Genomic DNA, 16,303 nt, shown 5'->3' with positions numbered 1-16,303 from the left:
GGGGGCGTGGACCAGACCCTGGGTCTGTGTTGCAGCAGGCTAGCGTGTCTGGCTCAACAAGGCAGGTTCTGGAAGTCCCAAGCTGGCAGGGAAAACGGGTGCAGAGGTAATTCCAGCCCATCAGGTGACAGTACCAAGGGAGTCTCTGTGACCAAACCCGTCACACATGGGACTAAGGATGAAACTACATGGATCACTGTAAACTCAGAAGGGCCAAATGAACCAAAAAAAATCCCTGGAACAAACAAACAAAAAGCAAGGCAAGGCATTACCGCACTTTCACTTTATTGATTTCCTAATATATACAGATTAATAATAAAAACCTTCCACAAGGTAATGTCTGTATGTAATTTGGATTTATACAATCTTGTTTCCATGTAGAAACCAGCAGTAGTATGCTTAGAACAGAATATGGTTTTAGAATAGCATCTTCATGCTCTAAGCATGTCAAAGTACATACAACAAATAAGTTAGTAATAATGAACATATAAACAAACCAAGTGGCTATAAAGCAGTTAGCAAAGCTCATGAATATTGGAATGAGAGGGACAGAAAAAGACTGGCTACACAATGGTGTTCTCTCTTTTTAAATTTCAAAATTGTCATAGGATTCTCAACTTTCATCTAGACAGTCACCAGAAACAGGCAGAAAAGGGAACCCAGTGTCTCAGTCAAAGGATTCTACTTTTAACAGCACAGCATTCCCCCTTGTTCTCACATGCTGAAATGCTGTGTTAACATCAGGAAGAGACCGAATCCTGCTCTGGTATTTGAACCCATGAGCTTCAGGCTCAGAGACAAAAATGTTCCTACTATAAATGAGTCAAATTAATTCAACAGCAAAAATTCTTCAGTGGGATATTATTACTTTGAAAATTAAGGATAATCCCAGTCAAGTAACTGTTCTGCAAGTCTTGAGACATTGAAATCAACACCAGATTTTATCAACATAATTGGAATGGAGTATAGGATGAGTGCATTATTGACTGATTTTGTTTCTTTCTCTGTTAAATGTTTACTGCATTTCAATAAGTAGCAGGACAGGAGTTGAAGGTATAGATTGTATTTCTTTGTATGGGCCAAATTTTGAGGCCTGTGAAGCATAGGGCTACAAGCTTTCCTGGTTCTGGAGAGAAGTAACACAGGAAACAGTATGATAACCTATGCTTTATTCAGGGACAAAAGTTTGTGAAAAAAAGATTCTCAGAAACAGAAAGGTAATGTGACTTATGAATAAGGCACTGGTGTGGGAGTCTGGAAACCTAGATTCCAATCCTGGCCCTACCAGTGACCTTGGACAAGTCATTTCACCTTTTTGTGCCTCTGTTTCCCTTCTCAGACTTTGTCTCATCTATTTATACCAGTGGTTTTCAACCTGTGGTCCATGAACCCTTGGGGGCCGCAGACTATATTTGATTTCCAAAGGGTTCTGGACCCCCCATTTGAAATATTTTAGGGGTTCAGAAATGAAAAAAGGTTGAAAACCACTGATTCGAACTGTAAACTCTTCAGGTAAAGGCCACCTCTTTCTGTGTGTTTGTACAAAGTCTAAAACAAAGGAGCCTTGATCCATAAGAACATAAGAATGGCCATACTGGGTCAGACCAAAGGTCCATCTAGCCCAGTATCCTGTCTTCCAACAGTGGCCAATGACATGTGCCCCAGAGGGAATGAACAGAATCGGTAATCATCAAGTGATCCATCCCCTGTCACCCAGCTTCTGGCAAACAGAGGCTAGGAACACCATCCCTGCCCATCCTGGCTAATAGCCATTGATGAACCTATCCTCCATGAATGTATCTAGTTCTTTTTTGAACCCTGTTATAGTCTTGGCCTTAACAACATCCTCTGGCAAAGAGCTCCACAGGTTGACTGTGCATTGTGCTGTTATTAATTTCATTTGGTGACCCCTAGTTCTTGTGTTATGAAAAGCAGTAATAACACTTCCCTATTTACTTTCTCCACACCAGTCATGATTTTATAGACCTCTATCATATCCCCCCTTAGTCGTCTATTTTCCAAGATGAAAAGTCCCAATCTTATTAAGCTCTCATCATATGGAAGCTGTTCCATATGTTGTCATTTTTGTTGTCCTTTTTGGAACCTTTTCCAATTCCAATTTCTTTTTTTTTAGATGGGGCACACGGTATTCAAAATTTATATACAGTCAATATGATATTTCCTGTTTTATTATCTATCCCTTTCTTAATGATTCCCAACATTCTGTTAGCTTTTTTGACTGCTGCTACACATTGAGTGGATGTTTTCAGAGAACTATCCACAATGACTCCAAGATCTCTTTCTTGAGTGGTAACAGCTAATTTAGATCCCATCATTTTATATGTGTAGTTGGGATTATGTTTTCCAGTGTGCATTACTTTGCATTTATCAGTACTGAATTTCATCTGCCATTTTGTTGCCCAGTCACCCAGTTTTGTGAGATCATTTTGTAGCTCTTCGCAGACTGCCTGGGACTTAACTATCTTGAGTAGCTTTGCATCATCTGCAAATTTTGCCATCTCACTATTTACCCCTTTTTCCAGATCATTTATGAATACATTGAATAGGACAGGTCCAAGTACAGGCCCCTGGGGGACACCACTATTTACTTCTCTCCACTGTGAAAACTGACCATTTTTTCCTACCCTTTGTTTCCTATCTTTTAACCAGTTACCGATCCATGAGAGGACCTTCCCTATTATCCCGTGACAATTTACTTTGCTTAAGAGCCTTTGATGAGGGACCTTGTCAAAAGCTTTCTGAAAATTTCAGTACATTATATCCATTAGATCCCCTCTGCCCACATGCTTGTTGACCCTCTCAAAGAATTCTAGTAGATTGGTGAGGCATGATTTCCCTTTACAAAAACCATGTTGACTCTTCCCCAACCAATTATGTTCATCTATATGTCTGACAATTTTATTCTTTACTATAGTTTCAACCAGTTTGCCCAGTACTGAAGTCAGGCTTACCAGCCAATAATTGTTGGGATCACCTCTGGAGCCCTTTTTAAAAACTGGCATCACATTAGCTAGCCTCCAGACATTTGGTACAGAAGCTAGTAGGTTATAAACTACAGTTAGTAGTTCTGCAATTTCACATTTCAGTTCCTTCAGACCACTTGGGTGAATACCATCTGGACCGGATGACTTATTACTGTTTATCAGTTTGTTCCAAAACCTCCTCTAATGACACCTCAATCTGAGACAGTTCCTCATATTTGTCATCTAAGAAGAATGGCTCAGGTTTTGGAATTTTCCTCACATCCTCAGCCATGAAGACTGATGCAAAGAATTCATTTAGTTTCTTTGCAATGGCCTTATCTTCCCTGAGTGTTCCTTTAGCATCTCTATCGTCCAGTGGCCCCACTTGCTGTTTAGCAGGCTTCCTGCTTCTGATGTACTTAAAAAAATGTTATTACTTTTTGAGTCTTTGGCTAGCTGTTCTTCAAATTCTTTTTTGGCCTTTCTAATTACCAGTATGTTTTTACACTTCACTTGCCAGAGTTTATGCTCCTTTTTATTTTCCTCACTAGGATTTAACTTCCACATTTTAAGAGATGCTTTTTTTGCCTCTCACTGCTTCTTTTACTTTGTTGTTTAGCCATGGTGGCACTTTTTTAGTTCTCTTACTATGTTTTTTAATTTGGTGTATACATGTAAGTTGAGCCTCTATTATGGTGTCTTAAAAAGTTTCCATGCAGCTTGCAATGATTTCACTTTTATAGACTCATAGGCTCTAAGGTCAGAAGGGACCATTATGATCATCTAGTCTGACCTCCCGCATGATGTGGGCCACAAAAGCTGACCCACCCACTCCTGGAAGAATTCTCTCCCTTGACTCAGCTGTTGAAGTCCCCAAATCATGATTTAAAGACTTCAAATCGCTGAGAATCCTCCAGCAAGCGACCCCTGCCCCATGCTGTGGAGGAAGGCAAAAAAACTCCAGGGCCTCTGCCAATCTACCCTGGAGGAAAATTCCTTCCCGACCCCAAATATGGCGATCAGCTGAACCCTGAGCATGCGGGCAAGATTCTCTAGCCAGACCCTCTGGAAAAGTTCTCTGTAGTAACTTTTAATATCCCATCATTGACCATTGTTACTAAATACCAGCGATTGCACGTTATTGACCTATTGACTAAAATCACTTTATCCCATCAAACCATCCCCTCCATAAATTTATCAAGCTTAATCTTAAAGCCAGAGAGGCTTTGGCACTGTACTTCTTAATTTCTGTTTAACTAACTTCCTTATTTTTGTGTATTAAATTAAAGCTACTGTGTTGGGCAGCTGTGGTGTTTTCCCCGCCACAGGGATGTTACATTTAATTATATTATGGACACTATTACCAAGCTGTCCAGCTATATTCACCTCTTGGATCAGATCCTGTACTCCACTCAGGACTAAATCTAGAATTGCTTCTCCTTTTGTGGGTTCCGGGACTAGCTGCTCCAAGAAGCAGTCATTTAAGGTGTCAAGAAACTTTATTTCTGCATCCCATCCTGAGGTGACATTTACCCAGTCAATATGGGGATAGTTGAAATCCCCCATTATTGCTGATTTTTTTATTTTTATAGTCTCTCTAATCTCCCTGAGCATTTCACAGTCACTATCACTATCCAGGTCAGTTGGTCGCTAGTATATCCTTACTGATATATTCTTATTATCTGAGCACGGAATTACTATCCATAGAGATTCTATGGTACATTTTGGTTCATTTAAGATTTTTACTTCATTTGCTTCTATACTTTCTTTCACATATAGTTCCACTCCCTCACCAGCATGACCTGTTGTGTCCTTCCGATATATTTTGTTCCCTGGTATTACGGTGTTCCATGATTAGATACAAATAAGTAGTAACAGTGAGTTGAGTTAAACCTGTTCATGAAACAGATTGCATTGTGTTATCTCCGACAGGACTAAAAATACTGGGTAGAAACATTTGAATAAATATTTGCAGATTTCAGGGTAGATTTCTGACAGTCAATGAGAGCTCTGTATGTGGAATACCTTCTTATCAGAGGTATCACATTTAAAATAGGAAAATGAAAAAACAAACTTGGAATTGCAGTAATTTGTTACCTATTTGATACTGCCTTAAAAATTAAATACTTTACATAGTACAAAAACAGATATATACAATTTCTATTGTACTTGCTATAAAAAAGTTGAAAGTTATTTTCACACATTCCATGTTATTTACATTCTGTTTATCTAGCTTGATACATTAATTATGAACAGTTGACTTTTAAACAGCTACTTGCCACCATTTCATTAAAGCCCATGCAATGTCTGCATTCTCTGGTTCATATTTTCTATTTACTATATGTGAGATGAACTTACCTCCAATATCTGGCCGAAGTTTACTGTCATAGCCTTGAAGTAAAGAGTCCAGTATGTGAGTGACATCTCCACCATGAATCTTTGGTGCAAGTACCCATGTTTTGTTCACTGTTAGATCTTCATCATCCTCATCATCTGCTTTATCAGCACTAAGCGTGGTTCAATGAAACATGGGGGAAGAAAAACAGTGAAACAAATGCACACTGCATGAAGAATGAAATGATAAAAAGAGTAAATATGGCAGCCTAGTTATTATGTAGAATAAAGATTTGAACATATTCTGGTGCCAGCACATAGTTACACTAATTGATATATTTTATTGCTTATTTTTATGGCAGCACAGAGAACCTAATATCTCATCCACGTGAGAAATGTGTCAAGAAGAGTGTTTGCCATTCAGAAACAATAACTCAGATCACAAATAAAGTGAAGTTGAATGAAGTCTTGACAACAATTTTACTGTTAGTTTGATTTTTTGTAAGCTTTTCCCAATTTAATTGTTGTATTTAAATCACTATCTTAATGTTTCTAAGGGGTGTTGAATCATGAGAGTAGGTGTCTCTCAGAAATCAAGACCATCACCTTAATGTTGCCATCTCTCCTAGTGCCCAGTGACATCATTCCCAAACCAAGATTTCCCATATGGTAATACTTGGTTCAAGCCTCAGAATGTTCTAAAACCAAATACATTTATTTTATTTAGTCCAGATAATGAGAAAGGATTCCTAATGTATGCATTTTTTATGACTAAATGTTCATAGTTAGGAGCTAAAAGTTGTGTCAGTTTCATTAGTTTATTTGCATTTAAACATATGGCAGCAAGAGTGCTATTATTTATTTTAGTTCCAATTATTTATCAGGACATTTTATCAAGATCGAAGAAATACACAAGGAAAACAATTACATGCCCATTTATTATCTACCCTTCAATTAGATAAGAAGCAATTTATAATTTATCACTGAGTCAGAAGAAAAATGGTAGTGGCTTATTGTGTCTATTGTGTCTATTGACCCACTCAGATGATCTCCAAAAGGGCAAAAGTTGCCTAGAAGTAATTTTCTCTCCATTTGAATCAAATGAGTGTGGACTTAAATATTTCTCCATTGCTAACATTTGCAATCTATGTTACTCATCCACCTATTTCAAGGAAATTGCTGTGGGCTTCTAATCAAACAATGTGCATCAAACTGATAGTAGTAACTATAGTGTTATTGTAGCCATTTTGATCCCAAGATATTAGAGAGATACGGTGAGTGAGGTAATATCTTTTATTGGAAGAGCTTTGTGTAAGCTCGAAAATTTGTCTCGCTTACCAACAGAAATTGGTCCATTAAAAGATATTACCGCACCCACCTTCTCTCAGCAGTAACTACGGGAGTCATACAATGTATCTTGACAAAGAGACAATGGCTACCATTAATTATAATAGAGCATATGGAACCCATAAAAGTCATAGTTACAATGATAAGATAAGCAAAGGTATTTAGGCAACAAAAAGGAATTATATTATTATCCTTGGAAGAAGTTGCACATCAATAATGTTTAAAAAAAAATTACTGCTTTCCATTGTACTCCTAGGGTAAGATTTTTCAGAAGTGCCTAAGGATACATCTACATTGCATTTTAAAACCCATGGCAGCAAGTCTCAGAGACCTGGCCTTCAGACATGGGTTCATGGGGCTTGTGTTATGGCACTAAAAACAACAGGGTTAACCTTACAGCTTGGGCTGGAGCTCATTCTCTGAACCCCAACACCCTGCCTGAGCTTCAAAGCCAGAGCTCCAGCCCAAACTTGAAATCTACACCGCTGTTTTTAGCATTGTGGCAGAAGCCTGTAGACCCAAGCTCTGAGAGTCGCTGCTGCAGGTTTTAAAATGTAGTGTAGACGTATTCTAGTGACTAATGATCACAAGTCTCACTGAAAGTCACTTAGGTGATTTGGAAAATCCCACCTTTAGTTTTAAAAAGTTTTACTTTCCTATAATGAATTAATGCCATTAAGATATGTTATTATAAATGACTACAAAAGTCAATGCATATTTTTAATCATTAAGGGGGAATCTTCAAAGTTCTTAAGCCTAAATGTCTAAACTAACTTAAAAGTGTTATGCACATATAAATCAAGCCCTCTTGATTCTATTTCATCAAAATAAAATCAAAAAGAAAAAGTTCTACATGGAGAAAACTTTAAGCCTATAGAGTCAAGTATCCAAAGAAGTCGGGAAATGACACTGCAAGAATATGAATGATTAAACTTAATTCTGCTCCTTTGTATAGATACCCCAAATTAGTCTTTAATCAGATGATCTCCTACAATTTCTCAAAATACATAATTAGGGCTGGTTGAAAAAATTCTATCAAAACTGTTTTTTTCCAATTGAAAATTGGGATTAAAACTAAACTATTTTTTTCACAGAAAGTGTTGGCTTTGGGACGATGATTAATATTAGTTTGGTTTTGTCTCTCACTTTGGGAGGTGGAAAGACTTTTCTGTCTCATGTAGTGCCCCTAGAGGGAAGACTGGGCTACTAGGGTGACATGCTGGATGTCCAGGTGGTCAGGGGGAGCCCAGCAGTGTTATCTTCCCCTCCCTGCTACAACAACTATGGCTGCTCAGTCTGTTCCTGGGGGGTCCCATTGCAGTACATGTTGCTGCTGCAGTTGTGAGGACATGGCCTTAGAACGTTCATGGTGTTTGGCTTACTGCCAAAATTAAAGCAGGCACAAGAGGGAAATTCCTATTTTCAGTGGTTTAGAATTAAGCCAAAGCTGAATGGATTTTCATGGAATGAGCAAAAGGCACCTCTCTGATCCCAGGGCTTGCCTCCTGGGAAAGATCAAAGGGCTACAGCAAACAACTGAGGTGTTAATAACTATTCAAAAAGTTGTAAGAATCTTTTATAATAGAAAGTGTTGGGCAACCTAGATACAGGGTTCACTGCCAGCTCCCCCTGTAATAGTGTGGAAATCACTTTAGTTCCTTAGATTTGAAAGGCATTGCATAACACTTAACATCTTTACAGTACTGTACAGACATTATACAAATATCAGCTATTAAATATTTAAAGATTCCCATTAGTGGAATTCCATACTGAACACTAAAATGAGTATTAACAGAAGTCTCGCAACTGTACATTCATCTTTTCAGAACTACCAATTGCTATTATTTTATGTTTTGTCCCTGTTTTTACCTACTTGGTTACTCTAATCACTGCTTAAATTTAGTAAGAGTGTATGGGCTCTGTACTCTTTTTGCTTTTTTCCTTGAGGATAATGAGTAGCTAGACTGAATTTACAACAAATGTACATTGGAAGGAGACATCACTGCTGTGGAGCAAGCCTTTTCCTCTTCTTTTTTATTTAAAGGGTCCAGCCCTGCAACTGTGACTCAGTGCAGTTACCAAAGACTCACTAAAACCAGCAGGGCTCCATGGAGGTGCAGGGATCTGCCCAAGTGGAGTCACTTTAAGGATCGGGGCTTTTTCATTAAATTCTGAAGGAATAGACGAAGTGGATATGATCATGTCTCCTTTTAGTGACCTTCCCACACCAAAGTTAAGAGCTACCGACTCATAGCTAAAGGAGTTATGTCTTTAGCTCAAGGAAGGGGTATTTTTGTTCATTTTCTTGTGTGGCTATATTTTTTCTATGGCATAGAGATGAAACTGTTGAATTAAAGGCTATAGCTTGAATATCTGGCAAGGGCAGACTTGGGATAGAAACCTTTTTATTACTGTGCCATAATAAAAATAAATTATTGATACTCATGTATATTAAAGCCACCCTTCACTCCCATCTTCTGCCACAATCCTTACCACTAGAACTTTATCCATTCCTAAAACCAGTGGAGAGAGGACAATTTTACTTTTTTATGTATATTTATTTTCTTCCAGTTTCAGTCACAGAATATTTCAGTACTTCCACTGCATGACATCTCTTTCCTCCTGTGTATTACGGGAAGTGTAAAGTAATGGAAAATAAATGTGATTTGTCTCAACAAGACCACTCTCTATGAAGCCTTTGGAGAATATTTGTAGGCACTAAGATTAAGAATGAATTTGATAAGACTCTCAAACATTAAAAATTTACTGTTCCGTGGCACTACACTAATTATCACCCATTATACTTCAGATACTGAGTTTGACTTCACTATGAATTCTTTTAAAATAAAAATAAATTTGAAGGAGCATAAATAAGTCTCACCATAAATAAAAAGAAATTTCATTTCTAAACAGAGGTTTTTATTACAGTAGCTATGATGATAAACTGAACAGTAACTACATATATATGGTTAACTGTAATTAGACAAAAAGTGCCCTAATTTGCTCTATACCCTCCAACTAATTAGAGACATTACCATGACTAATAAATCCCTGAGCATAAGTGACTAACGACTGAATAAGTCTTTTCAGCATCAGGCAGCATGTTCATCTTTAGACTTTAATATCATAGGTCTTTGTTCTACTTTTAATATGAGGGGAAATAATCAGATTAACTTTAAGTTGTAATTAACATCTGTCAGGTTATGCAATGAATTATAAAAAATAAAGCAGTGATATTGCTCTTTCTGCCGGATGCAGCATATGTAAGGTTAGGTACCAACCAGGGATTATATGCACACTATAAATGTAAGTGCCTAAACGCAATCAATGATCATAAAGATTAAATGTTCTAAATAAAATGACCTCAGAGTTTTCATAAATGAATTAAATGATTAATTGTGGTAGATAAGACATTTTATTTCTGGATAATGGGAACTAATAATGCACAAGCCACAGGGGAGTATACAGTGTTCGCTATGACTTTATGAACTTGGAGACTTTGCTTTCCTTCTTAACACAGAATAATACTTATAATAAAAAGCTATGATGAGACATCAGTAAGATGGTCATAACTGGGTCAACATTTCAGGTCAACGCTCTTGTAAAAGAGCTGAAATTTGCACCCACCTTTACTATTGCTTTGAACAGAACTACTAGAATTGCACTTACCTTTAGTCAAAGCCCATTGTTAACCCCTTCATTGCTCTGAGTAGAACCTCAGAGTTACAAATACCTTGGAAATGGAGGTTGTTTGTAACTCTGAACAAAACGTTATGGTTGTTCTTTCAAAAGTTTACAACTGAACATTGATTTAATACAGCTTTGAAACTTTACTGTGCAGAAGACAAATGCTGCTTTTAACCATCTTAATTTAAATTAAACAAGCACAGAAACAGTTTCCTTACTTTGTCAAAAAAAAGTTTTTATTTAAAAAACTTTCCCCTTTTTTGTCAGTAGTTTACATTTGACAACGTACTGTACTCTTTTTTTTTGCTGCTGCCTGCTTGTGTACTTCTGGTTCCAAATGAGGTGCGTGGTTGACCGGTCAGTTTGTAACTCTGGTGTTGTAACTCTGAGGCTCTACTGTACTTCAGTGCCTATTAACTGTCTACTGAAGTCACTACATTGGTATTCATGACACATCTCCTATTCCACCTCCATATACCTGGGACATTTGATACTGGTTAGATATGAATGAACCAAGGACAAAGTTGAAAACAAAAGGAACAGTTTGCGTGATCAACAGACAGCAGAGTACTGCTACATTAAGAAGACCCAGTCTTGGTTCTGTTCCTTTGCTCTATAGGCTGACAGAGCCCTGATATGGCCAGAACCCAAATATATTTAACAGAATCTGGAAGTAAGTAACAGCAAGACTTGCTCCATGTGTGCTCTATCCTCCCAGGCCTTGTGTGAGTGTGAGATGTATCCACTAAATAAAAATCATTACAAGAACAAGATTCACAGGAGTAACAAATTAAGTTAACAAAATTAACAGCCCCCGTGTTCAACCCACACACTTTGTTACTCATTTATAGTCCCAGTAAGTAAAACCCTTCCATGCCGCACATAAGTGAGCCAATCACATAACACAAGCTATGAAAACCTAGTTATTCCTTTTTGGGCTTCCCACTGTGTTCTGTCTAGGCCTCCTGTGTAATCTAGACTGTATTAATTAGAATTTTGTCTTCCATTATTTTTTTCTTTTTAATTAAAAATGTGATTTTGCCTTTTTGCCTGGACAAAGTGATGCTTTCCTCATCTTTTTGTTAAGGCAAATAACCATCCTTTCTAATGATACAGTTTGGGATATTTTGCATAGACTTTGTCTTTATACAATAATGCTCTATTGATAAGCCTTCCAGATAAGGCTTCCAGCTCGTCAGACACCTGAACAGCCACTATCCTACTCCAGATGATTGAACATGGTCCTATACTATAAAGAAGTTCTTTTTCAAGGCCTGGTAATGAGGCTTCAGAAATTGGATGAATTGGCCAAAGTTCACATCATCAATAGGACCTGATCCAAAGCCCATTAAGGGCAAATAAGAAACCAAAATGGACCAATTGTGCCTTCCGTGGGTTAGAGAAAGGCTGGGAGTCCTGGATATACACAAATATTATTCATTTGTAAATGTGTATTATTTCATTGCAATGGGTACTTAATCCAGAGAACTCCCCACCTCTGTGGCTGCAATTGAAGAACTAACCATATTGGGGGCGGTGGCGGAGAGAGAGAGAGGCATTCTTAGAAAGTACGTTAGAGTTGATCAATCAAAGACGATAGTTTGATTCAAAAAAGGGAGCATATACATGAGATAATCTCTATGTTGCTTTTGATGTATTACCAACCCTCGTGTTCAAAAGACATGAGGCAGACCTCCATGTTTACTTCTCAGAAGGAACCCTATGCATTTTCTCCCATCCCTTGGGATGTGGGGTGGCTCCTCCTGTTCTCTACATTCCCCAACAGCCTCTTTACTCTACCTCATGTCCCTATATTCCTTTCAATTTGCCTCCAGCTTCCTCTATTCCATGCTCCCCACATTATCCTGCATCCCCTTATTCTGCTTTCTGTACACCATATTCCTTTGACTCCTCATAACTTCCTGCCCTATACCCTAAAACATTCCCTTTCCCCTGCTCCCACAGTCTCATTTCCTGATGGCAGCCTGGCTTTGGAAACAATGGAAGCCGGCAGCCTCACTTTCACCTGCAAAGAATAAAAGGACATGGAGGCCATTTTGCTGAGGGCAAACGCAATCTCCCATTATTGTCAATGTGATGACAACAACTCTGGTTAAAGCCAAAACTTCATGATCTTGAAGTTAGACATTCATGGAAACCCATTTAAAAGGAACCCCAAACATCACAAGTTGCAAGAGCGGACAATAATGGTTACATATTTTATGTTACGGGGGAATATGATGAAAAGCTAGGGTTAGATTTAAACACTAATCAGTGTGTCCTTGTATATGAATAAATAAAGGCCTTAGAAGTGCTTTGAATATAACTAGCCTTTTTCTGCTCAAGACATGTAACTCCTAACAATCAGTTCTGCCACCCTTTTTCACATTGCCTCCCCAAGTGGATCCAGTGATTTCAAACAAGGCTGCTTGCAGACTTGCAGACTGTCTATTCAATGTAAGAATCGGGCTCTAAGGCAGTAGAAAAAGGTAAAGGAAGAGGAAGTCTGAATATATTGTTAAAATATATTGTACACAGAAATCAGAGGCACTTTTATTGAGCAGGAGGAATGGTTGAGTTTTTAGAGGATATACTAGATACAAAAAATTGTTTAACATTAAATATTAAAAACTTTGTTTCAAAATCAAAAACACTCAGCTCCCTAATAGAAACCCATTCAGTTCTCTTTCAATCATTCTGTGTAATGAAATCCTTTGCCAATTTTTTTAAGTGCCCAGGCAATCAAGCTAGCAGTATCTTAATGGGTATGCCAAGGTGATCAAGCCTCTTCTAATTCATCACAGATTAGCAATATATCTTCAAAGGACATTAAAAATATTCTCCCACAAATAATAAGCTCAGCAATTTAAGTTTAGTCACAGTAAAATCTTCACTTGAAACAGTTTTCTTATATTTCTAGTTAAATGACCTTCAACATCTGTGATGCTTGCATAACAAAGTCTATCTGAACATAGGTAACTGAACTTTCAGTGCAACCAAACTTATCTCTGGGTACTTAACAAGGACATTGTCTGTCATCTCTTCCAGTAAATATTCACTGTTCCAGTTTCACTATTTCTTTCATAATATCTTGGTTGAATTTGTGAACAGTCACTCACTGAAGAATAGATTCTAAAAGATATTCCATTTAAATGATGTTCTGAGGAAGTTACACATTGCTCTCTCCTGCTTTAAATATATTTTTAGGTGGATACCATCTGTAATAAATTTTAAATTGACCTCTGATGGTTATTGTTGCTATTGGTTTAAGCAGCTTTAAAGCTTTAAACTGAAATTATCATTGGACCTAATGTACCAAAGCTATTCCATAACGAACGCTTCTTTTGTACCATGTATGTTCTGATTTCTCTTGAAAAGCTTTGTTCAGAAGCTGAAGTACCCAAACCAATTTAAAAGTTATTTGACGCCTTAACAATGTTGCCCATTTTACATAACTGTCCAGAAATCAGTTGAGTTTTTCACTTAACTAACTCTATTCAGAACCACATGCATTTCTTTATGCTGATTTCAAAACTGCTCAATTTTGTGATCCCAAAACAATTTACCTTGATTGGCAGAGGGATTTCAGATAGGCTGCTTTTGCATACAGGGCTTTTGCAAAACCTTTGTTTTTGCTTTTCCAGTATTTTGGATTTACAAAGGACAACACCTAGCAGTTCATGCATCCCCTTCTTTCATAATTTGAGATAAGGAATAAGATTCTCGTGTGACTAAAATAACATATGCTGAAAAGTAAACAAAGAGATAACAGCTGCCTTCCCCCCCCCCACCCCCAAACCTGAACATTGTTTGGCCAATTACATTATCAGGGTCAGCTTAGGTTACTCTGTTATAGTCCCCAAAAGATATCAAAAAATGTAAGAAATATCTTCTCATATGGTTTCTGTGGCTTGGTTTAAAAAAAAAATCTTCCCGGAAAAGGTTTCATCATGAAAGACTATGCAAATGCTATCTTACTGAAGACCGCACATATCTTTTGTTCCATCACAGATGACAGCAGCAATGGTTTCTCACTCTACTCCATATTCACATGTCAATTCCCGCCACTGTAATCTTGTTGAAGATGTTTCAAGTAGTTTATTTTGGATGTAAAAACTTGTGTAGCTTGATAATTGTGACATCTACTTTTGCATTTTAGGCACACATCTACACCCATTGTGAGAAATTCACTGAAGTTGCCTGTCTCATTACCATGGGCCCTTAAAGCAAGTATTTGTCTAGCAAGGTACTTGAGAGTGCTCATTATTTTCAGCAAGGAAGCTCTTCCTTTCTCCTATTCAGATATTTTTAATGTTACCACACGAACATCAGTAGAATTCTTATTCTGATTGTGCCAAAGAACAGCTGGATATTGTAAATGTGATTGGGATTTTCAATTGTAAAATCCTCTTGTAGTAAAAACCATCTCAACTTTTTCCACAAAGTACCTTCTGAAATCAGCATTCAATATATATCATGCAAACAGAAAAAAAAATCTATCCTATCATAATGAATAAAGTAGTCATCAAAAGTATCTATACCACTAACAGACAATGAGGAGTGTGTCCAATCAAATCCTGCTTAGGAAAACTTATTTCAAGTGAATATAAGAAAAACAGAGAAATATGGATTGGCAAGTCTTCTAATGCTTTGATATCCTTCTGAAGTTCCTGATATCATCTACACATGAGTCAGGTTTAAAGGTCCTTCTGATTTTTGAAGTCCATCATTTTTCTGTTTTTTGGACAGATCCTGCAATTAACTGAATAATTAAATGTAAACAAACTCTACACTGTAATGTGGAACTACCCACCCAAACCAAACAGGGATAATTAAGTGGAGAATCATCAGAGGACCCAAGATAAATGGATAACCCTAGGTAATTACGTAGCCTAAGTAATTACAGTCATGAAGGGGGAAAATGGTATAGAAAAAGGATATGATATTCCATGAATGCTGAAGACATGATGTTGGAAGTATAGTAAAGCCTTGTGTATCTGAAATTTGTGTTGTCCAGAACAGGATCACATCTCCTGGGGGTTTCATGTAAGCAAGAGAAAAGTACTTGTTAATGGAGAATCTTCATCCAGTGAGAGTGGTTCTAATGAGGGCCACTAGGGATCTGTTCTTGGCCCAATGCTGTTCAGTAGCCTTACCAGTGATTTGAAAGAGAATATAAAATCATTGCTTGTAAAATTTGCATATGACACAAAAATTGGTGGACTGACAAATAATGATGGGGGCAGATCAGTTATTAGCGATTAGCCTGGATCACTTGGTAAAGTGAGGCCATTTCAGCAACATGCATTTTAATATAGCCAAATGCAAGGTCATACATCTAAGAACAAAGAATGTAGGGCACACGAAGTAGGTCACACAAGAAAACAACACTGAAAATTACTTACACGGTCATGGTAGATAACCAGCTGAACATGAGCTCCCAGTGTAATGCTGTAGTTAAAAGGGTGAAAGAAAGCCTTGGATGCATGATCAGAGAAATATCAAGTGGGAACAGGCAGTGGCGTATTATCGCCTAGGCCAACAAGGCCTAGGCCTAGGCCGGCAAATTTGCGGAGGCAGCAAATTTTCTCGCTCCCCCCCCGGCCCCACCCCAACTCCGCTCCTTCCCCAAATCCCCGGCCCGCCTCCTCCCCCAGGCGTACCGTGCTTCCCTCCTTCCTCCTCCCTCCCAGGCTTGCTGCGTGAAAGCACTGGGAAGGAGAGAGGAGAAGCGAGTAGCAGTGTGCTCAGAGGCAGATCGGAGGTGAGCTGGGGCCGGCGGGCACAGGGAGTAACCCTGGGGGCGGTGCAGGGAACCGCTCCCTGCCCCAGCTCATCTCCGCTTCACCACCGCCATCCCCCGAGCATGCCACAACTCCCCTTCTCCCCCCTCCCTCCCAGGCTTGCCGCGGGGGAGCGGAGGTGAACTGGCGCGGGGGGGCAGCAATTTT

At 38.3% G+C, this 16,303-nt stretch overlaps 1 protein-coding gene across 3 annotated transcripts in view; it reads right to left on the bottom strand.

The window, feature by feature from the left end:
• Positions 1-16,303, bottom strand: part of GABRG1 (gamma-aminobutyric acid type A receptor subunit gamma1) — a 71,905-nt gene that overhangs the window by 46,773 nt on the left and 8,829 nt on the right. For all 3 annotated transcript variants that reach the window (XM_034772596.1, XM_034772597.1, XM_034772599.1), the window contains exon 2: positions 5,343-5,491. In XM_034772596.1, the coding sequence (XP_034628487.1) occupies positions 5,343-5,491 (149 nt within the window). The remainder of the gene's footprint in view (positions 1-5,342; positions 5,492-16,303) is intronic.

The sequence above is a fragment of the Trachemys scripta genome, chromosome 5 (assembly GCF_013100865.1).
Source record: "Trachemys scripta elegans isolate TJP31775 chromosome 5, CAS_Tse_1.0, whole genome shotgun sequence".
NCBI classification, from domain to species: domain Eukaryota; kingdom Metazoa; phylum Chordata; order Testudines; family Emydidae; genus Trachemys; species Trachemys scripta.
The sequence above is the reverse complement of the archived record's forward strand: the minus strand, read 5'-3'. Positions and strand labels throughout refer to the sequence as shown.